General features: G+C 42.3%; 1 protein-coding gene across 1 annotated transcript in view; it reads right to left on the bottom strand.

Moving 5' to 3' along the window:
* Nucleotides 1–23505, bottom strand: part of igsf3 (immunoglobulin superfamily, member 3) — a 72917-nt gene extending 49412 nt beyond the window's left edge. Inside the window, exons 1-2 of the mRNA XM_022203750.2 lie at nucleotides 22467–23505; nucleotides 3925–4305 (exon numbers count right to left, since the gene is read on the bottom strand). Of these exons, the coding sequence (XP_022059442.2) occupies nucleotides 3925–4305; nucleotides 22467–22506 (421 nt within the window). The 5' untranslated portion in view covers nucleotides 22507–23505. The remainder of the gene's footprint in view (nucleotides 1–3924; nucleotides 4306–22466) is intronic.
* Between the last annotated feature and the right edge of the window lie 2507 nt (nucleotides 23506–26012).

Here is a 26012-nt window from a genome sequence, read left to right as displayed (position 1 = left end):
TAAGTAAGAGCAGTGTGTCTCAGTGAGGGCTTGTTGTTCCGCTAGCTGTTGGCCACGCTCGCACACAGGCTGGTGCGTAGGATACGGACGGCCATGATGGCCATGTTGGGCTGTTGTCCTTTTCTTCTGCAATCTGATGTGTAGGAGGAAGTCAAACACGCACATGCACACACACACGGGCTGAGCAGAGCCCCGTGGAGCGCAACAGACTGAGCTTAGTCAATCTCTAACTCAAGAGAATGGAGGTGTGCACAGAGGAACTACAAATGATCTATGACTTCAGAGTGCGTCACAACACCCAAGTAAAATTTATGACTTGTGTAACAGTAAACCACAAACAGTGCCGCGTACCACAGTAACTATTCCAAAGAAGAAGAAACATTGCCATATATTAACACAATGACAGTTTTTCATATTAGTATTCATTTGCTGTTGGTTTTGGCATTTTAAGGGCCAGTTTATGCTAAAAGTACAAAATAAACTGCAATTCCCTCCTGGCTGTGATTTTCTTCCACCAAACAGACTTGACCTTTGATTTCACTTCATCATTTTATCCTATTTGTTTGAAAATTTGTCATAATCAGCCCTGAATTCTTGAGTTATGACCAGAACGGTGTTGTCTGAGGTGTCAAAATTGAAGAAATTGCTTTCAGTTACATAATAAATAATGTATTGATAAGAACTGAATGGATGTACACATGGATGCACAACCCAAAAACCCTATATTATTGATTTTTTTTTCCATTTGGGGGAAACAAATTGTAAACACAACGATACCTTATGGCAAATGTTCTAGAAAACGGTTTTCTCGTTTGCACGTTCAGCTAACATTAACATTCATATGAAGCCGTATTTCTGGTTACCTGATAAATGAAAGTGTAACAATCACCCTGCTTCCCGGCTCCCTTTTTCGTCTCTACATCTCCTGTGGGAAATGAGTAGCGCTTGAACAGCTAAATGCTCCCCCCATGTTCACTAACTAGTTACTAAATTTGCCTCTTTGCTGTTTACTCACGAAGCGTAAAGTGTGATTTTAGAGCTTTTTTCACCGAAAACAACAGCCTGCTGCAGCTGGAAACAAGCCAGTTATTAGGCTTTTGTGCCTTCCCATTGAAAATCCTGAGAGGAAAATAACAAAAATTCACATCTAACCTTTCTCTGCATTGCATAATAATGATGTTCCTGCGTCTTGGTGCGACTCCATGATTCAGTGGACAAAATCCAGAATTTGTGCTGTGATGGCCAATTATTCTTTTCACATGTGAAGTATTACAGCATTGCCTAAGGCTTTATTGGCGCTCAGGGGCTGAGCAGAGCTACAGTTTCATTTGATTTAGCTTCACAGAATAGAGGGTATAAAAGACACATGCTTTCTGACTGTGCAGTCCCTTTAAAAAGGCATCTTGGACATACAAGGGGAAGCAGGTAGCAGCCCAAGTGTCCAATTCTATGTGACAGAAAATGCGAGACATGAAAACAGAGTCATAGTATCGGCCAGAACGGTGGCCAGGTGCATCCCTGAAACTGTTCCCCTCCTCAGGCAGCGGGTATTAAGTTCCAAGTTAAAGCCCTCCCCTGCTCTGTGTGCAGAAAGGTGACAGTGGACGAAACGCATCACTGTGAGCAAGACTTAATGCAGTGCTCAGGGCACAGATTACTGCAAAGCCTTCTACCCCTTACAATTAACCCAACCACCCCACAGCCACACACTCAGACATATCCTTTCTATCTCACATCCTTATTCCCCACATTTCCTTCATAATACTCCCTGCTTATGGCTGTCCTTTGACATTACCCTTGAAACATGTATCCTCAAAGGCAGCATCAGCAAAGGGCCTTTTTTTAATACATCAGAGTGAGAGCAAATTAGAGAAAGAGGTCAGAGCTGATGAATAGAGACAGACACATGACAGTATGAAAGACGGGGGAATGGGGAGAAGATGGGAAATGGACGGAGGGAGGAGGGAGGACAAGGTATTGTTTGCTCACAGCAGTCCAGAGAGGCGAGCAGCTGCCAGAAGATCACAGAGTGACTCAAGAGCAAAGCAGGGGGAAAAAATGAGAGAGACCCTAATGTGTACCTCTGACCTTTGAAACTGGGTTAAGAGGTTAGAGACACAGAAAGAGGCTCAGATAACAGTCCCTCAACACCTCTGCCCATATACTCTGTCTCGCTCCCTCTCTCACACACAGATCTATAAATACTGCGTGCTATCAGCAGTACTGTTTCACAGTGCCCTGCAACTGAGCCCTGCCCCACATTCACAGCGCACCACTCATGCTAGAAAATACAGCCACCGAGGTCCTAATAACAACACTTATTCAAGGAAAAACCAACCTTATTGATCCACCAGGCACACAATTTATTTTGCTCCTGGGAAACTAGTCCAGCAGCTGGTGCCTGATGTGATGCTGACCCAAAAGAAAGCGAACAAATATTTGTGTTTCTCAGCTCCCGCGGCCACACACTGTGGCTCGAATACCCTGGGACACAAATAAGTGCAACTCTAAATTTCAGTCAGGAAGAATTCGGTTTGAGCTGTGACCTTAAAGGAAGGTCAGCCATGTGAGGGATAAAGGCACGAAGCTATGGAGGGAATGGAATCCCCCAACTATGACAGCTGTGTCTTCAGCGCTGCCTTTTGGGGAGATCTGTATATAACTCAGAAAAAGAAGCAAACTTGTGCTACCGTTTGAAACAGTCACACATCCTGCCTACAGAGCGGGATTGTTGTTGAAACAGCTCAAGGCAAAGAATGAATAGGTAGGGAAGGGAGCACATTTGTTTATGTGAGTGGGTGTGTGTGAGATTATGAGCTTGGTTTTTTCCGCGGTCAGAACAGGAGGGATAGTGTGACACTTCCTCTGACACTCTTCTCAGATAATGTTTTAGGCAGTTTCTAGTTCATTATTTAGTTCATATTTGTGATCATCCTGACTCTCACTGATCTGCCTGTTATTCAAATGACACCTTGGAGTTACTTGAGCCCCTGCAATTAGAGGTTTCATTCCAGTTCACAGAACAAATAAGCAGGGAAACTCCCCAATGCCTCAGTCATGAAGAACCCTGAAGTCCCCAGCTCAAAAAAGGCACTGTAAATTTGTTTGAAAATACGCATACTGTCACTTATACACAAGATAAAAGGAACAATATGTACTGAAATTACAGGTCCTGTATTGTTATGTCATCAGAAGTCTTTTATACCCTTTTAATTTTACAAAAATTATGCTTATATGGCAGATACAGCAAAATTAATGAACCTACTACAAATGAACACACACAATAAAAATATGGGGCAGGGCAGTGGTGCATTCTGGGGGGCTTCTGACAAAATATAACGAAGTTGCCATATGTCTACGAGCAAAATAATGTAAACACCACAAGCAATCCGGCTTAAGTCTATGAACTGGTACAATAACAACCCCGCAACAAATGTAACATTACTGCTTCCACTTTTAATTACCCCTGTGTTTGAAGGATGCTTCAGTATGCAAATTAATGTGCTTATGCCTTGGCTGGGTGCCAATCTAATATATAGAATTCCAATTATAAGTGTCTATGTGGGTCACATATTAGCAGCATGCTCATGTGAAACGTGTAGGCCAGTAGTAATAACACATACAAGTACAAACAAAACAAGAGCCCGGTTATCAAAATTGGTTCTCCAGCACGGCAATCGTAAGGAAACTCCAACTTCCATTGAGCGACGTTTTGTGTAGTTATTACCATAGACCACTTAAGAATAATGTATTTATGAATGTATTTAGGTATCTGGAGAGGTAATTAACAGGCAATCATCTGTTCAGAGTGTTTCTGGGCTGATTATGACTGTTGTATTTGCATCTGTGGCAACAACATGCGGTTTGTATGACATTATATGCGTGTGTGTGTGTGTGCGTGCGTGGGCACACGTAGAGACTCACCAGTGAGGTTGGTGCGTGCACTGTAGGATCCCAGGTACCGTCCATCAGTGTTTGGCGTGTAACACTCAAACAGACCCTGGTCCTTGGCCTGCACTTTGGTGATGTGGAGCACAGCTGAGTCACGGCTCAGCCTCTCCACAAAGATCTCTTTACTATTCACTCTCTGGGCATAGACAGCGTAGGCATAGTTTGACTCAGCCGTGCTCACAATGCGGATCTCCCGATCCGGTGCTGATGGCAGGTACATGGACCACTCAAAGTCCTGCTCCACGCCTTCCTTGTAGCCCGTCACGTTGCACCAGATGGTCACATGGGAGCCCTCAGTCCGAATCAGCGGTCCACTCTGCACCATTACCACTCTCTGAGCCACAGCCACACCGGCTACAGATGGAGATGGGGAGAGAGAAGAAAGAGCGTGGACGGGGTGAAGGCAGGGAGAGAGGAAAGAGAGAGCATGGGTTACAAAACTGCACTTTAAATATTTAGCATCGGCAGAGCTTATGCACCTCACATCTCCCAGGAAATACAGAAACAGCATGACATGTGCAACTAACCGTTCAGGGGAGTGCTTACTGGGGTTGAGGTGTGCGCACACACACACTCACACAGGCATGCAGGCTTTGAACACTGCTAACCACTTGAAAAATTCACGGTAACTCTTTTTAACAGCTGCGATCTAATCACGTTCACTGCTATTACACCCACTCACATGTTAACCCTTCACCACAAGGACAACACTGCAGGTACACTACACTGAGGTGAGAGGCAGCCATCTGGGAGATAGGAGAAAGGTCAGCATGAGCTGGTAAAACACAAGCCTGTGGGGCATATTAAGTGTGTCAAGCTGAACAGAGTACAGGTGCTTTTGAAATGGAGAATAAATACTGTTTTGCCTGCTGCGTCACTAATCTTTAGTCCTCATCAGGATTCCCGGGGAAAGGATGTGCACAGACTGCTGATTAGAGTCAAATGGGCAAATCAGCTGGACTGATATAATTGAGTAATATTTGTTTATCATTATAATATTGGTATGAGTGTATATGATGGCTGAAATGCAGCACAGAAAAGCCAAACATACTAAATGTTTGTGCCCATTGAGAGGGGTTCAAAGGGCACTGACAAGTTCATTTATCAACTGGATTTTTGGCATTTTCCTGTCGGAGTATTTGTTTAAGTTATAGGTTTATGTACAAAATGATTATAAATTAACAACTAGTATGCTACCAAGCTCATTAGCTGAAAAATCTCTGCCGTCATTCATTATAAAATCTTAGATTTGTGTACTAAATGGACACCCATTATTGTCAGTTACATAAATTAAATCCCAGACGGTGCAGTTTAATTACACACATTAACACTGTACTGTGGTCAAAACTGCTACCAGTTCAGCATGCACACTAATTTATCCAGTAACGGCACTCTATAGCATGCTGTTCATCATCCGGCAGTGTGGAATTCGCATTTTGAAAATAAAACCGAAGACTATAAGAATCTAAGATGGGTGAAATTGTATTTTCACGTTAAACTTTGTTTTTAAGAGGAATAAAAAAGAAATCATCTACGGCCATATGCTAGTGTCATGAAAACAAAACAATAAGCAGACAGAGCCATGAACTCTGTGTTGCAACTAACAGCAGTGTAAAAGCCAGAGCGAAGAAAGATTATTACCTCTCTTTGTTGCCTATATTTAGGCATACAGTATGCGTGACTCTTGTCTCAGCACACACCAAACACACACACCAAACACACACAGTACATCCACCATTCAGGGAACAACTACAAACATCCCTCTCATTGGGACCGGAGACAACAGAGCATTTACACATACCCCAAATCCAGACAGAGTGACAAGCACACTGTTTCCTGTCTGCACAAGCAACTGGGGATTGCAGCTGTGTTTGTGTGTGTGTGCGTGTGAGTGTGTGTGTGAGAGAGAAAGTCTGTAAGAGACCGTGTCTGTGGGCACAATGCTTGGCATTAATAATTCACCAGAACAGCTTTTTAACTTTAACATCCTCGCTGCTCTCATAGTAACTTTCGCTCACACTTTCCTCACACCCCTCTTCTTTCATTCATTGTTATCACGGTGGGTCCATTTACACTCATGCGTGCATGTCTGTGCGAGAACATGCGCAAGTCTTGTGCGTGTGTGATGGGATAAAAGGTTATCTTGTTGAATTCCGAAGACGTTTTTGCAGATTGTATTCACTGAGGCTGTAACACAGACGGATATGGCAGGAAGAGACACAATTATGTCATTGTATGTGCATACAATTAGGAGTGTGGGTGTTGCGTTAAACACGTATAGATCATAGGTCATCTTGTTTCCTTCCTGCACTTACTGAACTTCAGGTCTTTTGTGTATTGATTTCCTGTTTTCTCTCATGAACAAATAAAATATATACAAATCTACAGTATCCTTCAGAGCCCCACGCCTGAACACGATTTAAATTCAGTCAGAATGGTATATCAAAGTGAAAACTGATTAAAGCAATCATTCCTTATGGCTGGATTCCTCCTAAAGATACTCCGCAGGACAAATCAGACTGTGAATTACGCAGTGATGAATGCAGCAACTCTAGATGAAACCTCGTCCTTAAAGAAAAGAAAAAGATGAAATGTCGTATTTGGTTAAATTGCACAATTATCTGCATATCAGCCTTCTAAGTTCCTGTAGGGATTCCATAAAATACCTTTGTGATAATATTATGTTATGATAGAAAAACATGAACGAATATATACTACACTGCGCTCACTGCAATGCTACCAAACCCTACCAGACATATCCCTATAGGACTATTATAGGAATACTATATGAGGCTTGAAATGATAAATGAGTCAACTTGTGCTTTCAATGTATTTTTAATAATTCTGTACTTGGTAATATAATCGCCCACACGCACATTGCTTATATATTTCATGAAGCCTTGAGCTATGTTTAATGCTCAATACCATAAAACAACTCCTAATGTTTTCTTTATACAAATAGAATCAATAACACACCATCAGTTTAGTCAAGTTGTTTTTCGTTTGCACATAAAGACGGAAACGGCACAAAATATATCGCCATGGATGGCTAATTAGCCCCTTGGGAATTATGTGGTAGCAGAAAAATATTTGGTTGATGATCTGTAGGAACAAATTAATAAACTGTGCACACCACACATTTTGGCATTTCAACACTTTCATTTATTATTTAATATTTTGAGGATAAATTTGCATGCGTGTCGGTTTATCAATCTTATCACTAATCCACCGACTTCGTGCAAAGTGCTGCTGTAAAACTAGAAGACAGAACCAGCTAAACATTTGGTCACTGACATTCAAAAAGTCAGGTAACAAAGGAAATCCTTTCACACACTTCACACTTTAAAAAAAAACAACTGACACAAAGTCAGTGGTGAAGGGTGCTAACAAAATCCAACTGTCCATGTTATGGGATACGGAAGCTAAGAAAAGCAACCATCAATACTGACTCAGACCTTGGTTCTTCATTTTTCTTCACGGTGATGTCAGTGTGCTAATCTGGCGGCGCCCAGTCTACCCACATCCAACTCAAATCAGCTCAAAGCCATACCGCTGCATCACTGCTTCTCGTGTTGCAACTTCTCATCTAGAACTGCTGGAAACGCATTACTCATACATCCAAAAAAGCCTGCACTACTCAAACTGTGCTGGTGCACTAAGAGCTTTCCTCCACTTGCCTGTCTCCTGTCATCCTCCTGAAACAAGCCTCCTTACTCCTGATTACTTTCACTCCCTTCCTCCACGTTTCACCCATCATCAATCCTTCCTGTCGTCCTGCCCCTCCAGTCTCCCTTTCTCTCGCTGTGTATTCCTGTCTCTTCTCTGTGCCTCGCGGCTCCCTGCATCTTTTCAGGCAGGATTTAAGCAGCTCTGTGAAACTTCAAAGTGCCCATCGCTCTGCAGGCTGTTTAGAAAGGATGACAATGACATACCAAACCCTGCAGACCTTCAACTGATCGCTCAATTCCGCCATCCTTCCACAATAATCCTGCGCCCGCAACCTCTCCCCCCCTACTTTTTCACCTCTGGATGCGTTGCCTCGATCTCCAAGCGCCCATATTTGCTCAACAAGGCCTCATATTTTCTATTATTAACGCTCATCTCCATCTCGGCATGCCGCAGATGTCTTGCTTTGCTACCCCTCTCTCCCTCCCGCCCTCACTCTCTCTGATTTTTCCACTCCTGTGTCTCATCTCTCATCTTAGCTGCCAGTTGCTTCCCACACAACTTCACTGGATACAGGAAACATGTGCCCCACGTCAGACGGTGGCGAATGACCACGAGCAAGCTGACCTCTCCATCAGATGGAGCATATAGGGCAACGGGAGGAAATGATTCCAAAGTAACACACACATTACAGTACAGTACATACATACAAACAAACACACACATACACACACACGTGCGCACACAAAGCTGCAAAGAGGATTAAGCTAAGTGGAAGGGGGGGTTAAACACTAATCCAATCATTTGTGGCCAGTGTCTTATTCTCAGTGGAAACAGCAGCGAGGCCACTCGCATTCATGCCTACCCCTCACATCATCACTCTTCTGTGACACATGATAATTATACACCTAGAAAGGTGTATAATAAAAAACACTGCAGGGTGTAAGTATTATAGAGGACATTCACTGCAGTGCGGAGATGTGCTAATGTGGCAAATCAAGCTGTCCATCAACTCTTTTCACACCCCTTTCTAATTACATACACACAATATATATACAGAAACCCACACATAACAGAGACAGCCTAGGAATGTTCAACACCTTTATGCAAGCAGATTCCTTATCTTATTAAAAAAAAAAAAAAAAGGTATCTCAAGACTGACAAACCGTGAGACTGAATAACTAAAGAAAAGCTTCATGTTTAGCACTTTGTTTTGTGGTAATGACCTCACACCAAAGGGAACAAATAATTGTGAATTTATATCATAAATCATGATACAGAGCTCTCCAACACACAGTGGGAGACATGCCACTTTTTACAGACTAATAACTTATTTTCTCAGTCATCTTAGTGTGAGCAATTGGGTTCTATGGAAGTGACGGCCGGTTTCAATGTTTCATGTGAGATATTCTAATCTCTTTTTGTCTGGGTTCACCTCACTGGTTTGAACTGACCAATAAGGATTTAGCAGCACAATCGAATGGCCGCTGATGGACGATGCTTGCTTTAGTTATTCATTGACAAAAACAACAAAGCTGCTTTTCAAATGATGAACTACTTATCAGCTATCGGCATTTAACAGTTTAGTTAGTATACTTAAATTTAATTTGTTTGTGTATCATATTTGAGTTCTGATGGACTTCAATCCAAATACAGTCTACACCTCACTATATGTGCATTCATACTTTGAATAAAAACAGATTGAGGTATTTCCAACTCTGCATGGTATGAATGAACCTTTCAACCTAAAGCTTCTCAGTAGAAACTATCCGAGAGAGTTGAAGAAAGAGGGCACTGATATAGCGCCGGTCAGAGAAATATTATTCAAAATTTAAATGTGCTCAAAGCTAGACACAAAACAGTGGACCTGATCAATGTCCTATCTCCCCAAGGGAGGTTTAATCTCATCCCACATGTGAAATCTTGTGGGGATTCTCAGACAGCAAGGTAGCAATGAGGATGGCGAAGGATCATGCGCTTGGAGAAGAAGAAAAAGCGGAAAGGGTAAGAAGCTAAAGAGAAAACGACAGCTGCCTCCGGGGTGCTGAAAACCACAGAAATGTACCAAACTAAGTGAATATATAAGCATGCCACTGACTTATGTGCTGCACATATGCGCTACAGACAGAAATAAACACTGGAGGGGGATGAAGAGCATTTTCCTTTCCACACTTCTCAGCACTGGTTAACCGTTCTCCAAAATCACTTTGCGTCTTTCTCCCTGTAGGCCCCCGAAAGCATTTGACCCCGTTAACATCATTACCAGAGAGAGCAAGAGTGCGAAAGAGACAGAGAGATTCCAAGATGAAGGAAAACTGGAGGGAACAAGATGAAAGCGGTAGAAAGCAGAGAGATTTTCATGCAAGCGGAACGTTAACATCTAGAAAGGACAGATCCACGCTACAATACAACTTGTGCCAATTCCCTAATATTGTCCAACAAAATAAGCCCATATGCGTTTCATTATGTGGCAAAATCAGCGATTGTAATTCCTCTCCCGTGGTTTGTCTCTTTTGACAGTGAATTTGTGATGGGGAAATGCTGTGGCTGGAGAGACTAGCGATTGTGACATTCTACTTGAGCAAGAAAGTGGATAATGGGCATCTCATCCTTTCTATGTGGCACTGAATAATCATGTAATCCTAATGTAAAGCATGTAATGGATTGATGAGTATCCCCACATTTTCTTGCCCAGAGCTTTCTCACAATCACTGGCTCTGTGAGGGGCTCTTGAAGGCATCAACTATTGCAATTCAGGCCTCATCCTCTTCCTCCTTTTTTTCCAGTCCTCGTCCTTCCCGCAGTGATAATCACCATCTGTGTCAGATTGTAGAAATCACTGTAGCAGGGATGTCATTAACAACCTCTGACCCGTTCTCTAGCTTCAGAATCTTTAACAAATCCCATACTGACTGCTTAATTTATTAAATGGAATCTTTTAAGGGCAAATAAGGGAGACTAGTTTCTCCTGTATTGATGAGAAAGTCAAATGACGTTTCGAGGTAAAACGTTTGAGTTGCTCCATCAGCTGTGTGTGACTGTCCGAGATGGAGAAATACAGCTAGAAAGAGAGACCAAGCATTGTATACTCCATTAGAGGCCGGTTAGACAGGCCGGCTGGTCACTGTAACAGCTGACAAACAGTTACAACAACTGCCTATTACACCCACGCACTCCCAATCAGCGCAAGAACAACAGAGTACAAGACGTTCAGAGACGGGGTATGAGAGCGGTTATGCTGCATGTCGCCGTTAAATCTGACTGTGTCTCGGCGAGGAGAAAGGTGATGTGGGTGATGCATATGAAAGATGAGGACAGTTACATGCAGAGGCAGGGAGTTTTTGTAAGGCAGCAGTGTCAAAGAGGATCCGCCATCATTTTAAAGCCTTCAACAGCAGGAAGCATAGCCAGAGGGCAATGTGGTAAACAGAAGACTACAGCCAGCAGCCGGTTTGCTTAGCTTAGTGCAGTCTGACTCCGTGCAACTGTAACAAAATCCACCTACAAGCACCTCTAAAGCTCACTAATTAGTACTTTATATCTTCCATACCAACATGCGATATGAAAACAAGTTGCAGTGTTACAGAGGATTACGTGTGGGGACCATTTTTTGGCTGCAAGCAGAAACTTTTCCCAAGTCTCTGGCTGGCAACCTCACAGTAATGACAAGACTCAAGGGAATTACTGCTGTTCCACCCTTTTTCCAGTTAATATTTGATTGTGCTGAAGTAACCAGCTACCAGTTGTGGCCTTACAATGCATCCACACTCCGATGATAAAGGCAGTGGTTTTAAAAGGATTTAAAAACAATTCAAGTGTAACAGCAATCAAGTCCATGTAAGGTCAAACGTTTCCAAGTGTCAAATTTCTGTCTGAACTGGGACTCCTGTTTTAAGTCACACCTGGGTCATGCTGTCCTCTGCTTTCTCTATGCTAACAAGTACTAATTTATTGGCCCCGAGGGCTACAACAGTCATAACCCCACCTGCGCTGTTGCTCATAACAGCTGGTGAGACCAGGATGGAAGCAGTGGCGTGTTCCGAGGCTAATTCATGCTTTTGTGTCAATGTGTTTCTGAATACTGTTGGTGTGAGAGGAAACTACACGGCACATGTAACTAAGCATAGGCGTTATGTATGCTTAGCAGAAATGTGATTTTACAATGTGGGCTGACTCATATTTTCTCCTATCCATTTCCGGTGCTGGCAGTATTTGTCGATAGTGTCAACAGCATAGAGCAGATCGCAATCTATCCTTTTCTGTAGAACAGCTGCCTCTTCATCCTCCTCCTCCTACACCCTCAGCTGCTTCGCCTTCCTGTTGGACCACGATGGAAAAGGGCTTTTGAGTTTTATTGTTTCATCCAGAGAGAGATCATTTGAAATGGATAATCAGCACGCAGTGATTCGTCTGATCCTTAGATAATGGCAACATAACAATTTCAGTCAAATTTCTAATCAGCGACAGCAGACAAACTGTCTTCCTCCTCCTCATCTTGCAAAGCTACTATTTATCAAATGCTGCATGTTGTCTTACCACTTTGTCCCTCAACATGAAGGCGATAAACAAGATAACTTTGGAACTTTGGGAATAAATGACTCCGCTACCAAGCTTTGCAGCAAAAGTCAACAGGGAGAGCTTGTGCAGAGCTGAAAGTAGTTACTGCACCACAGTCACATATGACAGCTAGAGCAACATCTTGACATATAAATTTAATTAAAACCTAAAAAGTGTGAGAGAAGACAGTTCCTTACCAAGCGTAATATGAATAAATAATTCAAAACAGCAGGAGGGAGACCATGGGAAACCGCAGCTGGGTAGTAATGCCTCTGTTGCCACTTTCTAGCCTCCGTCTAAAAGGCTCCAGTAAAATATTAAATGTTTGAAAGTACCTCACTGGACTGTCTAACTGTGGTGTTAAACAGACTGGGTTACTGGTAAACATCCACAGCGTGACAGACGGCTACAATAAGTGTCGACTGTAATGAATACAACTCGAAGCGGAACTGTCTGTGGAAGTGTTTACATTGGAAATGACAATCATTTTCTTATGAAAAAAATATGTGCATTATTCCATCTGGTGTTGACGGAAACAAAAGGAGCCGGGACAGAGGAAGTCAATCTGCTCCGTCCATATCACCCCATGCATACATACACAAGCACCTCCAGTACATTAAGCGCCTCCATCCACACCCCTCCCCAAATCCATTAGCTCAGTGTGGACACCTGCTACCCCACTAACCTCCTCTGCCCAACCCCCAGTCATAACCAACCTGACCCCCTCCTCCCAAACACACACATCCCCCACCCAGTCTGAATGACAAAGCACAGTGGTCTCAAATCCACTCCCAAACAATACTTTCACCCACAAACGATTCATAAAGAAAAGAAGCCCATAACGCTCAGCACGCTATACCCCGTCACGACCAACTGTTACAACAGAGTCGAACGTCTGCGTTAATTGTTGTAAAAGAAAGCGAGGCTATAAAAACACTCAGCTATCTTCGGTCATTATCCATTTTGCGCTTGTGTACAATTACGCCTGACAGCTGTATCTACTTTATGTACAGTGGTTAGTTGTTTTGTATGACTGGCAACTTGCTATCAGTTCCTACGTTTGCGCATTAAGCTGCAGATTGGAAAAGAAACTAATTAACTATTAATTAGTCTACTTCAAACAGACTTTTCCTGCGATTGTCAGTCATTTTGCCTCTCAGGCAGTCAAAGACGTGCACTTGTAAATTCATGCATTTATGCATAAGCAATTAGACACACAAACACACCTCTTTGGTTTTATGTGTAAATCAGAAAAGAAGCACATTAACAGAACATAATGGCGAAATGAGAGGAGCTCACTCCATTATTAGGCAAGGATATCTTTGGAAAGAATAAATCCAACATGCATGTGGACATCTATGTATGTGCACCTTTGAACGTGCGGAGCGCGTGCCGCCGAACGTGCATTGGCAGAGTGCAAACAGGGAACGGTCGCCATAGTTACAGCGCCCAGTGTGCATCCCACCAGTGTGGGATCTGCTCGGGTGGAGGATCAAGCAGGGAGCAGGGGAGTGTAGCAGCACGGAAGGACAGCAGCTCAGAGTGCTGTGGGTGACTGTGTGAGTGTGTGTGTGTGTGTGTGCGTGTGTGTGGAGGAGTGAAGTGGAATCCTCTCACCAGCCAGTCATCATGACTCCCAGCACAGAATGGTAAAAAGGGGAGGAGCAGACAAAAAAATCCCAGAGGGGACGGGTGGGTGTGTGTTGGTCTTTCAAACAGGCAAAGATGTCGCTTTTAAAGAAAAAGTCTGAGATAAATGTGAGTGTTAAAGACGGATCCTTCGCCCTCACACTGTAAGAAAGATGAAAATATCTGGTTTGGATCACACTTGAGGGCAGTTTTTAATTAGTCCTCTTTGAAGAGGAGGTGGGCTGGGCATCGCATTGTTTGGAAAAAAGTGGGGGAGGGAGGTCAGGGGCTATTCACTGGAGGAGGAGGAGGAGGCAGCTGGAGTACCTTTTAAGGGTGTGAGTGAAGAGAAGCAGAGATACATGCAAATTAGCCTGAAAGAACATTTAAAAGGCATCACAAAGCGTACGACTAACAGCATTGTTACCGCGAAACATGATACAATCTGAGGCGTGAAGAGAGGCTTCGGGACGGTGGCGAAAGAGTTGTGATGTGAGAGAGGCCTGACAGTTAACCAGAGGTGCTGCAGTCGAGTCAAAATCTGACACAAAGCAGACGCTGCCTCTGTTCTGTCTCCAGCTCCAGCCACGTTCCTGATTCATTGTGGCAGGCAGGAAGTCTCCCTCAAGAACTTTGCTTCTCTTCAGTCACTCATCACCCCATGTGAACCGGAGAGAAGCACAGATCTGGGTCACAGGGGAGGATCATCATTTATATTTATATTAAAAAAAAAAAAAAAAAACACATGAGAAGACTAACTGTTATTACCCATAACTAACTTTTCCATTTATTGCTGCGCGTGCAATAAAGTTCAGTCAGTTCTGTCTCAAAGTTTCCTTCATCTCCTCTGAAATCTCCACTGGAGGAAAAGTTTCCTCACTTCCTACCTTTGAGAGGACGCAGAGAGAAGCTGATAACAGATGGCAGTGTAGCTGGAGTAAAACTGCAGTGGTTGTTGGGTGTGAGTTTCTGTAGCAGTCTGAAGTCTGAATTACAGGGATAGTACTTGCCCCGTGGACAGCAGAAACCAACCAGTATTTTCAGTTGCCCCTGGGTGCACCTGACGCAAGAAATTCCACCGGCGTGGATGGACATTTCTATCGATCCACGGCTAATGAGACATCTCAGTTGTGACGCTGACCTACGAGCAGTCTGTGTTTCCATTATGCATCCCCACCTTTCATGAATATTTACTGGAAACTCACCACACAGCTGGTGAATGATAGCCACGCTGACAAGTCTTGTTTCTGATTTTTCCATTGTTTGCTTTTTTGTCAGTTGAGTCAACGATGTTGTGATATGAAAATAAAACAATAGCACAAAAGGCATCTTGTCATGGGTATACACAGAGACATGGGTCTTGTGTTTATGATGCAAACAAGCATGCGTGCAACTACATGCGCAGCAAATAACAAGGGGAGCAAACGGCACTGCAATCAGACAGCTGCACAAGCCTGCATTTCCCCCAACACAGGGAAGTCAGTCCTCTGATTCTCTTGACACCAACTGGAAAAAATAATGAGTAACAAATTGCGGGATGGTGACATACAAGTACATTTCCACGGTATATACATAGAGCAGCTACACAAACAGCTAGACGGTGAGTTACTGCATTCAGCCTGACTGTCTAGACTGCACACGCTCGTGTCAGCAGAGGCTTGAAAAGCATCCCCACTGCTTTAACAGCTGACTCAAGGTGCTCGGCTTGACCACACACAAGCTAAAATCTGTGTAATTTTCGGGTGGGGGGGGCTTCCAGCTGTCATTCTTATTTGGGATAAAGGAGAGGCTGGGTGGGCATCAGGGAGTGGCACTGCAAACTTTGAATCCTGATGAGGTTTTAAATGCCTGAGACAACAGCGACCGCACCATGATGACCATTAATGGTAGAAATACTGAAGACACTGATGTGTACGTAACCGTTTAACCCCACCCTATTCAGCTTCTGTGTAGTTGGAAAAGATACATTCCGCATCCAACTTCTTCCTAAATCTGCATTATATTATTGCTCACACTCATTCTATGCAGTTGTCTGAATCAATCATTTCCACGTTGCGGATTTCTAATTTCCTTCCCTATTGTAATTATAAACTTGTTTCACAGTTAGAAATGCAGACATTTTAATGAGTTTCTCTGAAATGAAAAATGAGACTGTTCAAACTATAACCACTTTCAAGCCTTCATGGCAATTGTCACAGCACCACACGGACAATCTAATCTGTACTTGAGTGGCTTTAAGTGCCACTCTACTTACACTGTAAAAAACCATAAAATACACAGCATTTATTCCAAAGCTCAAAATAAGCTTTTAAGTACCTTCATGTTCTTTGATTGGGCCAATTACGGAGGGCCGGCTTTATACTTTGTCCGCTGATAAGCACAAAGTTTGATGGTGTTACAACAACTACTTAAAACTTTCCTCTTTCTCAGTCAATAGCTCCGTAATGAGCCGGGATAACAGGCCATTGTTTCACTGTCTCTTCTGACTTGAAACAAATGATCAAAAATGGCATCAAAAATCTCACTGAAAGAAGAGGATGACTGAAAGGAATAAAGCAAAACAGTTGCAGCACATCCGGATCATATCAGGGCTTCTGCAAGTTTTACTTCTTTAACTAAAAAGAATGCATACTTTATATTACTGCTGACCTTCTCCCAAGGCATACTGTTTCAGCTTTTTGGATGTATCTTCCTTACAATCCAGACAGTTGAGCTGAGTACTCCATCACAGTGCTCACTGAAGCTCCATAGTTACAGGGAAGTTGAGCCGCAGAATGATTTGGAAAGTTTGGGCTAACTTACTTCACAATAAAAGTATGTAAAAGGGAAAAAAATAAATTAATTAATGCAGATGTGGCACGCTTCTGCCTGCTAGCGTATTATTATACCTTACAAAAAATTGCGAGAAAGATCGGAAAAGTAAAGAAACTGTAACGCCACAACTGTTGGTGGTTTGCAGAAAGGGAGTAAAAATGAATGAAATCATCGCTACAGTCCCACCAGTGCCTGGTTCGCTCAAAAGCAACATCGAAAAACTGTGTTGTGTCACCTTGATTCTGTGCTATGTACAGTTGTGCTGATAAGTATACATACCCTGGCAGAATTTGGACAATGTGTACCATTCTTTATTGAAAACAGGAATGATCTGAGCACCGATCAGCCACAACATTATGACCACTGACAGGTGAAGTGAATAACATTGATCATATTGGTACTATGGAGTGTTCTGCTGGAAAATCTTGGATTTTGGTGCCCATGTTGAAGAGACTTAGACACCCAAATAAACATTAGAACAAGCACACTCCCTCATGCAAATGGAAATCCCAAATGTCACTGGCCTACCCCTGCAGGAAAACACACCCCACCACATTGCAAAAACATCAAACAATCAGGAACATCTTGAGGAACAGGAACATGACAATCGCCCAAAATGTTGATTTGACGTCCAAACTTCCTAGAACTCATTCTGATCAAGCACCAACAGCATTGGAACAAGTTTGATTCCCAGAGGCCTCACTGCACAATCCAGAGCACCTAAAGGACACCCTGAGAGGTCATCTTGTCCAGGAGCAATGGTTCAAAGTGTTTTGACGACATAAGGGGAGCCAATGCAGTATTAAGCAGATGGTCATAATGCTATGCCTGATCAGTATACAATTCCATCCATCCATTATCTAAACACCGCTTAATCCTCATTGGGGTCGCCAGCTGACTTAGGGCAAAGGCATTGGACACCCTGGACAGGTCACCAATCTACCACAGGACTACATATACAGACAAACAAACACACTCACACCTACGGACAATCGAGAATCACCAATTAACCTCAGCATGATTTTGGACTGTGGGAGGAAGCCAGAGTACCCGTAGAAAACCCAAACATGCACAGGGAGAATGCAAACTATGCAGAACGATCCTGGGAAGGCTGGGACATGAACCAGGGACCTTTTAGCTGCAAGGCAAAAGTGCTAACCACCAACAACTTTGCAGCCCTGCCAGTGTACAATTGCACGACAAATAACTTTGTCTGACGACTAACCCTAAACGAAATAAAAGTTTCTCAAGATCAAATATATTTTCTAAATAAAATGGACAAGATTTCACACATTTTGCCAGGGTATGGAACCTTATGAGCAAAACTGTAGCTACACTGGTTATACAGTTTACCTTCAAAATAAAAGGCCACACCAGCTGCTCCGTACCACACACAAAAATACATACCTCTCACACAGGTTTGCGCAAATTCACTCATAACATGTTCAGATACTGTGTGGACAAGATGAAAAACAGGCCTCCTCCTGCAACCTGGCAGAGATAATCAAGATATACGCAAGACATAAACATCAAGATTTCTAACATCCTGCAGTGTGTGGATGCTCTCAGACCAGCGGATAAGCAGGACCAATGGCTGCTCGTCAGAACCACGGTGACCGCTGGCTGCTCTCCTGTCAGCCCAGTAAATGGAAACCACTGAGGCATTTTACAGTTTGACTATCCAACCCCGCACATATTACACTTCCAATTTAGTTACATAAACTGGGATGTCTTGGATACTTCAGGTTGGCTCTCCATTTCAAACTCACAGAAACAGCAGTACACCTCCAAAAAAAAAAAAGAAAAAAAAATCACAAGCAAAAGGGTGACATCTTCCTCTGTCTCTATGGCAGGGCAGGAAGGCATCCTGTTTGTAAAGCTAATAAACATTCATCCCTTCAGGCAAACTCTTTTATATGCTTCATCTCATATAACCCGGTGCCACAAGTAAACACGCGCTCGCACCTGGTTGCAAACTCAGCAGCATAAATAACCCTGATATAAGATTTTCCTGCCAAAAAACGGTGTAAGTGGCACCTCTGGGCTTCGCAATGACTGATACAGTCTCCGTCTAACGCAGCTGTCACCCACCTTTATTTTAGTCTTTTTTTTTTTAATACGCAAATTCAAGTGCAAACATGTGCAGAGGCTGACACATTGCAAATAAATCAGACAGCTGATCACACACAGGCAGACAGCTTCACGTATCACAGATGCTTGTGCATGCACACGAGGTGATGAATAAATAAATGATGCTACGCTATAGATATATATAAGATGCGGCGATACATTTCTGAATTATCAATACTGCAGCACCAAAATGGCTACAGTCACACACAGCCATATTCTGCCATAACCCTCCTGTTGTCTTTATTTACAGGCACCAAAAAATGTTGTTTCCTTTTCCGGAAAAAAAAAAAATCCAGAAATTCAGCAAAAAAAAAAAAAATCTCCAAATTTCTGAAAATTTGCAAAACCTTCAGGAAGAAAATTCCAATAATTCCTTAAAAGTTTGCCCTGAATGCTTTATTTAAAAAACAGATTTTTTTGTATTTTTTTAAAAAAAAAGATTAAAAATCTTTCAAAAAAAATCTTAAATACATCTAAAGTAATGACAAATATATCAGTAAAATTTCTATTTTCTTTATGAACATTCAGTACAAAAAAAAATTTAAAATTCTGAATGTTCTTAAAGAAACATTTTTTTAACATTTCTTTTTTTCCCCACCAAAAAATGTTCAAAAGTTTTCCAAAAAAGTTAAAAATGTGGAATTTTTCACTGTGAACATGTCATCAAAAAAAAGTTTCCCTTAAAAGAATTATTATTTTTTTTAAATCCCCCAAATTTGGCAAGGAAATATTTTCAAAAATGAGTAAAATCTTCCAAAAAATCCTAAAAATATTTAAAGTCATTACATCTATATCAGTAAAACTTCTAATATTTTCTTTAAGAACATTCAGGGGGAAAGAAAAAAAAACAAGGTTTTGTTGATTTTTTTTTCCTGAATGTTCTTAAAGAAACATTTTTTTTTTAACATTTCTTTTATCCCCACCAAAAAATGTTCAAAAAAATTTCCCAAAAATGTCGAAAATGTGGACATCAGAAGCTTCCCTGTGAAAATATTTTTTTCCCCAGATTTTCAAATTCTAAAACGGGTCAATTTGACCCACAGGATAACACGAGGGTTAAGAAAAGTTATTTTAGAGATTTATTTTCCTCATGATATTATAATACAACACAGATTTGCTGTTAATCTGAGTTTAAACTGTGGTTTGGGTTCATAGAACCAATACAGGAGGGAGGAGAAGCAAAATAAATTTGAATTTATGCAGTAAAACATACAAGCGTTGTTGGTTCCATCATGCTGACTTGAAACATTTTCTCCACTTCAGTCAAATTCGACTTGGCCACTTGTTTATTTTGTTGCTTCTCCAATATTTTTAATGACTGACGGGGAAGGAAAAAAAAAGCAGTTTTCTTGTGGTTGGTGGTGCACAGACTTTTTTCTTTTTTGGATTGGATTGCAAAGAGAGACTGGTTTGTGCAATGTCAGCAGAATAGTGAAAAACACTCATCACAAATTCCCAAAGCCTAATGCCATGTTTTGTTCTGTGTGACAAACAGTCCAATCCCACAGACATTGTTTACCACAACAGACCACTCATAATTGTCGGAACCATTTGCACTTGAGAAGCCACAGCCGGAGAAATCGCTGCTTTTTGCTTTAAAAAACAACTTTTTAAACGGTTTTCCCAAAATTGTTGCCAATTAATCTCCTGTCAATCAACCATTTTCTCTCTCTCTCTCTTTCCCCTCTCTCTGGAGATTTTGTAACACATCCCAAGCTATTATCACAAATAAGATTGAGAATCATGAGAAAAAAAATCTGATTTCTACCACCATCCACACATTAACCCTCGTGTTGCTCTGCGGGTCAAAACTGACCCGTTTTTTTCCCTTTTTCAGCTTTATTAGATAGTGACAGTGAAGGTAGACAGGAAATAGGGGAGAAGAAGAGTGGGGGGGAAGACATGCAACAAAGGGCCGCGAGCAGGAATCAAACCCGGGCCGCTGCGTTGGAGACCAGCCCCTGTACATGGGTCGCCCGCTTAACTAGATGAGCTATACAGGCACCCAAAACTGACCCGTTTTAAAGTTTGAAAATGTGGATAAAAATATATAGATTTTCACAGTGAAACTTCTTATGACCACATTTTTATCATTTTGGGGAAATCTTTGAACATTGTTGGTGAAAAAAGAAATGTTAAAAAATGTTTCTTTAAGAACATTTAGAGAAAAAAAAAAATCAACCAAAATCCAGTGAAATTCACTAGATTTTGGTTGATTTTTTTTGTGAATGTTCTTAAAGAAAATATTAGAAGTTTTGCTGATATATATGTAATCACTTTAAATATTTTTAGGATTCTTTTGGAAGATTTTTATTCATTTTTGAAAATGTTTCCTTGCCAAATTTGGAGGACTTTTTAAAAATACTTTTAAGGAAAACGTTTTTGATGACATATGTTCACAGTGAAAACTTCCACATTTTTAACATTTTTGGAAAATTTTGGAACATTTTTTGGTGTAAAAAAGTCTTTAAAAATGTTCAGAAGTTTTACTGATACATATCTAATTATTTCAGATATTTTTAGGATTTTTTTTGGAAGATTTTTACTCATTTTTTGTTAATATTTACAATTTTTAGTTGTTTTTTTTTACATTTTTTATTACTTGTCCAATTTGGGGGATGTATTGATTTTTTTTAAAAATAAAATTTTTAAGTGAAACTTTTAAGGAATTATTGGAATTTTCTTCCTGAAGGATTTGCAAATTTTCAGAAATTTGGAGAATTTTGTTGCTGAATTATTGGATTTTTTTTCAGACAAGGAAATATTTTTTTGGAGTCCGTAAATGAAGACAACAGGAGGGTAAAGCACAACCTCCTCTTTCCTCACACCTTAAATCTTCCTCACCAACATCTACATTATGTAACATCTCTCCCATCCTGCGACTGCGTTACAGAGCCACAAGGAACAATACCATCTCCAGTCACAATTGACGGGGAAAACGTGCGTAAAAGCCCCCCTACATCCCAGTGAAAGTGACTTCTGGTGTGCTTAAAAAAAGAGGGGGATGTGAGGCAAGGCAGACTGGTAATCCTCTTGGCCAAGTGGGGGCCGACTTCCACTCCCTCTCCCTCTCCCTCCATCCCCCCCCCATCCCCCCCGGCAGCGCTGACAGGCCACCCCGTCCAGGAACAGAAAAAAGCCATCTGGTGTTTGTTTGGGACAGTTTCACAGGCAGGATGTACTGTGTGTAAGTGTGTGTCAGCAATCACGCCCGCATGAGTGTGTCTGTGTGTGCCACCGTGCGTCATGGGGGTTTCTGTGCGTGCCGAAACTCGCATTTGCCTGTGAAAATGTGAGAAATTACAGGTGCATATGGGTAAGCAATCAGGTGTTGCCGCTTGGATCCAGGTGTGCCTATCATCCATAGTGGGTTGATAACAACAGGACACTGGAGGTCAGACTGGACAGGGTTAATCTGTGGCTAAAGTCTAAATATCACATTAACCTACTTCACCGCACACACAGACACACAAACAGCTGTTCATGGGCATCTGTTATTATTGCAGTGATCATCGATGGAGTCTACTTCCACCTGACTCATGATGACTGGTAGTTGGTGTCCCAGCTAAGCCGTTTATGTCTCATACAGGTGTGCCGTGACAGAAGCAGCAGATGCCGATTTACCTCGTTTCATCTCCAACAAAGAAAAAAAAAATCAGAGAAGAAATGCAGCCTGAAATCTTCTCCCTCTCGCTCTCTTTATTTTCCAGATGACTTACCAAGCAGCGCACAGACGAGCAGGAGCGCACCGGTTGCCATTGTGTGTGTTGCTCCGCAGATCCACTTCCCCAATATCCTCTTTTTTATATATAGACGAGGAGGTGTCCAACTGTGTGATCAACCGCTGGCCCCGAATCAGAAGATCTCCGAATCCCCGGCGCCACAGAAATAAAATGTTTAAAAAAATCTAATAAAAAAAACGCAGCCGGAGGTCGTCTTGAGAGTCAAATCCACCACAGCCGGTGAGCCCCGGTAGGCTTTCTCCGGGGGAAGCGGCTTCACCCCTCCGATATGCTCTCCCGTTTGGAATGAAAAGCCTCGGGGTGTCGCTTCCTCTCCTCTCGGCTTCACCTATTTTTGCTTTTATCGCTGGCGACGTGTGCGTACGGCAGCGCCTCGGCGACCCAACCCACTCCCCGTTTACTACGCATCCGAGACTGCGGAGGCGATCCACACTCCTCCTCGGTAGAAAAAAAAAAATGAGCAAAAGAAGTCCAGGCGTGACTTGCGCCTATTTGGATACCTGATCAAAGGACAGGAGGCTAAAACGTGTGCAGGAGAGCAGGAGAGAGAGGTGGGTATCCGAAAGTGCAGGCGGTGTGGAGTCAGACTGGAATAAGTCCTTGCTAATTTCCCATTCACTGATGGGAGAGCAAATCACAGTCCGACAGCGGAGCAGGCTCTGGCTTTTTCCACGGTAAATCCCGGAGACTCTAATCAATCTCCCTCTCTATCGCTCCGCAGAAAGCCCAATGGGCGGTGCGTTCTAGATGGAGCAGACAAGGCTTTTGTGCTCTGACACAAAAAGATCGGCTTAATCAATTAAATACTTTAACACTTTGGTTCGGCAATTGCCCCCGCCAGTGCACCTGAGCGGTTCTAATTCGGACCGTGGAAAAAAAAAAACGGCTCAGCTCCAACAGAACTGTCTAATTGCAGCCTCGTCCCACAAACGCTCCGCAGAGACGCAACCCCCTTTCCCTCCATCCAAAGGTTATTTCCTTGTTTTCCTGCGTGGCAGAGCACTTTGGCAGTTTGCAAACTTTAAACAGCGTGCTCGTCTGCGCCCACCCCTTTCCCGCTGGAGACCACGCCCTGGTCCGTGTGGGGCCAAAGCCACTGTGGGAGAGGCCATATTTGCATTTTCTACATTAAAATTCTGGGTCAGTCGTTGGTGGAGTGAATAGGTTAACCCAAGTGGAGGGTAATTAAGCCTCCAAAGCCACCAATTTTCTCAGATTTTGATTCTCAGGGGTGAGGTTTAAGCACCTTTCCGAGGCCGATGTGCATTTAGTTAGAACAGAATCACTTTACACTGAGAATTAAGTGCATAATGATGGGGTCTTTTCTGGGTAAATATTAGACTTTCATTAATGGTGTTTACTTGTCTTGTGCTGATCACCAAAAAAAAAGTCACCCTCTCATGCATAATTTCCCAGCAGCCTGTGTGTTACAGGCAGAAATTTTATATCCCTCCCTCCCCTCCTGTTTCTTCCTACTCCACACTGCCTCACACACCACTGGCAATCAACATAATGAGGTGCCACTCTGTTTGGGAACTGTAGGAAAATATCAGAACAAGCGCATATTTTTTTTCTTCTCTCCTCTCCAACATGTTACGGTTCACCTTTCAGAGGTTGCAAGTTGGAAATTCCATCCCTCTTTGATTGTGATTATTTGTAGCTAAGCCAAGCATCACTTTGACATAAGCGCAGATTTATTGATTTCCGCGACTCTGCTGCATTATTAGCAGGATCTCAGAATAGACAGGGTGAATGGGAGTTTGCAGGGAAACAGAAAATAGCACAATGAGATAATACTGCTTTGGTGGAAAGCTGCTTTCGGGAAAAATAAGGATAGAAGTATAGAATCCAAAAAAAAAGGCTTGGTGGAACTCAAAGCTCTCTCCTGTTATACATAAATAAATGAGGATGCCTTTGCATGTGCATACAAAAAGTAATTGCAACGGACCCATCTGTTATGCTCTTTATCATCTGGGAATTGAAAGTTTCGAATACTGCCTGAATGCAACATGAATACCGTTTTTTGGAAGCAGTAAAGATGATTCCCGCCCCCCCCCCCCCCTCGCTGTTCTCATGGATTTGAGCTCAGATAAAACTTCCTGAACAAGAGTTGGGTGTGGGCCCTGAGGCGCTGAAAGAGATATTTACAGAATACAGTAAGTTAATAAACCGTAACCTCACATCCGCAAAACAGTTAACCAGAAACTTTAATGAGGAGAAAAAGATCCGTTTGCACCTCCGTTCTGTTTGAAACTGTGTCATGGTATTAACAGAAAAGGGAGACAGCTTTTAGCATGTTTATATAGGGAAAACAAAGGCTTTAGCAGACACTGCTGGCAACTAAAAGTAAGGCACAATGGGATTAGACACTGCTAAAGCATGTGGGCTATTGGTCCAGCTTCTTCAAAGGTCTATCCAGCTCCAGTGCTGCTGAACTAATACGCAGCTAAGCTGAGGTGGCTAGGTAGGCCATGTGCGTTACACCTGGTCTACATATTGCTGCTTCTAAAATTAGCTTGGTTCTCCACAGACTCCTTATTGCACGGCCAAGTGATGGCACAGTTTGCACAGGGAGGCAATCTAAAAGGCTGCTGCAATGTTGTTTAAGCCTGGCATCATGTTAGCAATGAAGACAAGAACACCTTTGACCCCTCACACCACTTTTGGCAACTATCCACATGTGTATTTGCTTAGAGGAGAAAAAAAAAAGGAATCAGACGAATGTTCAGTATAGTGGATGCTGGGGATCACAATAGGTCTCCATGGAAACTGAGAAGACTGCTTTATGTTCACTTCATAACATGGTCCATCACCTAGATAAAGTCCTGATAGCCACGGCTCCCTTATTAGCATCCATCAATTGTTGAGCACTGTTTGAAAACTTGCACACACTGCCTTATTATTACAATTATTTTCACTGTAAACGTAACATTTCAAAACCCTGAGGACTAACTGTTGAGCTGGTGTCAGCAAGGTTACCACCGGATAGCTGGGAGAAGCACAGAGTGGAGACAGAGAGAGTTTTGTTCACTTATTTCATCATGCACACATTTTCATAGTATATCCCAAAAGCATATGAATGATTTATTGGGTTTCTTTGTGCATTTTCCTCCATTCTCACTTGACTGTGTTGGTATCACACAGAGGACCGCGAAGAGGCAGTGCACACACAAAGACGTGCACGTACAGATGCTCACGTTTAACAGAAACATACGCGTACAGATACAGAAATCCCATTTCAAATTGCAGAGAAAAGTTTGTCATCTTAACAACACAGCTTGGATTTGAAAACATGAGTCACACGCGAACATGGAGTCATGTGCGCCCACTTTGCTGATGAATCCTGACTGTAATCTGGGGGTACACAGAGGATACATTAAGTCCTGTTACACAGAGCATCTCTGAAACAAATGAGAAAATTATAAATAAGTAAACCAAAGCTTTTTGTGCTGGTGGAGTCAAAAATCATGTGCAAAAAACTTTTGAAACTACTCCTCTCCATATTATTTCCAAAAGGCTTCC

Source organism: Acanthochromis polyacanthus, chromosome 14 (genome assembly GCF_021347895.1).
Source record: "Acanthochromis polyacanthus isolate Apoly-LR-REF ecotype Palm Island chromosome 14, KAUST_Apoly_ChrSc, whole genome shotgun sequence".
Classification (NCBI taxonomy): domain Eukaryota; kingdom Metazoa; phylum Chordata; class Actinopteri; family Pomacentridae; genus Acanthochromis; species Acanthochromis polyacanthus.
Note: the sequence above shows the minus strand (reverse complement) of the source record. Positions and strands in the feature narration are given on the sequence as shown.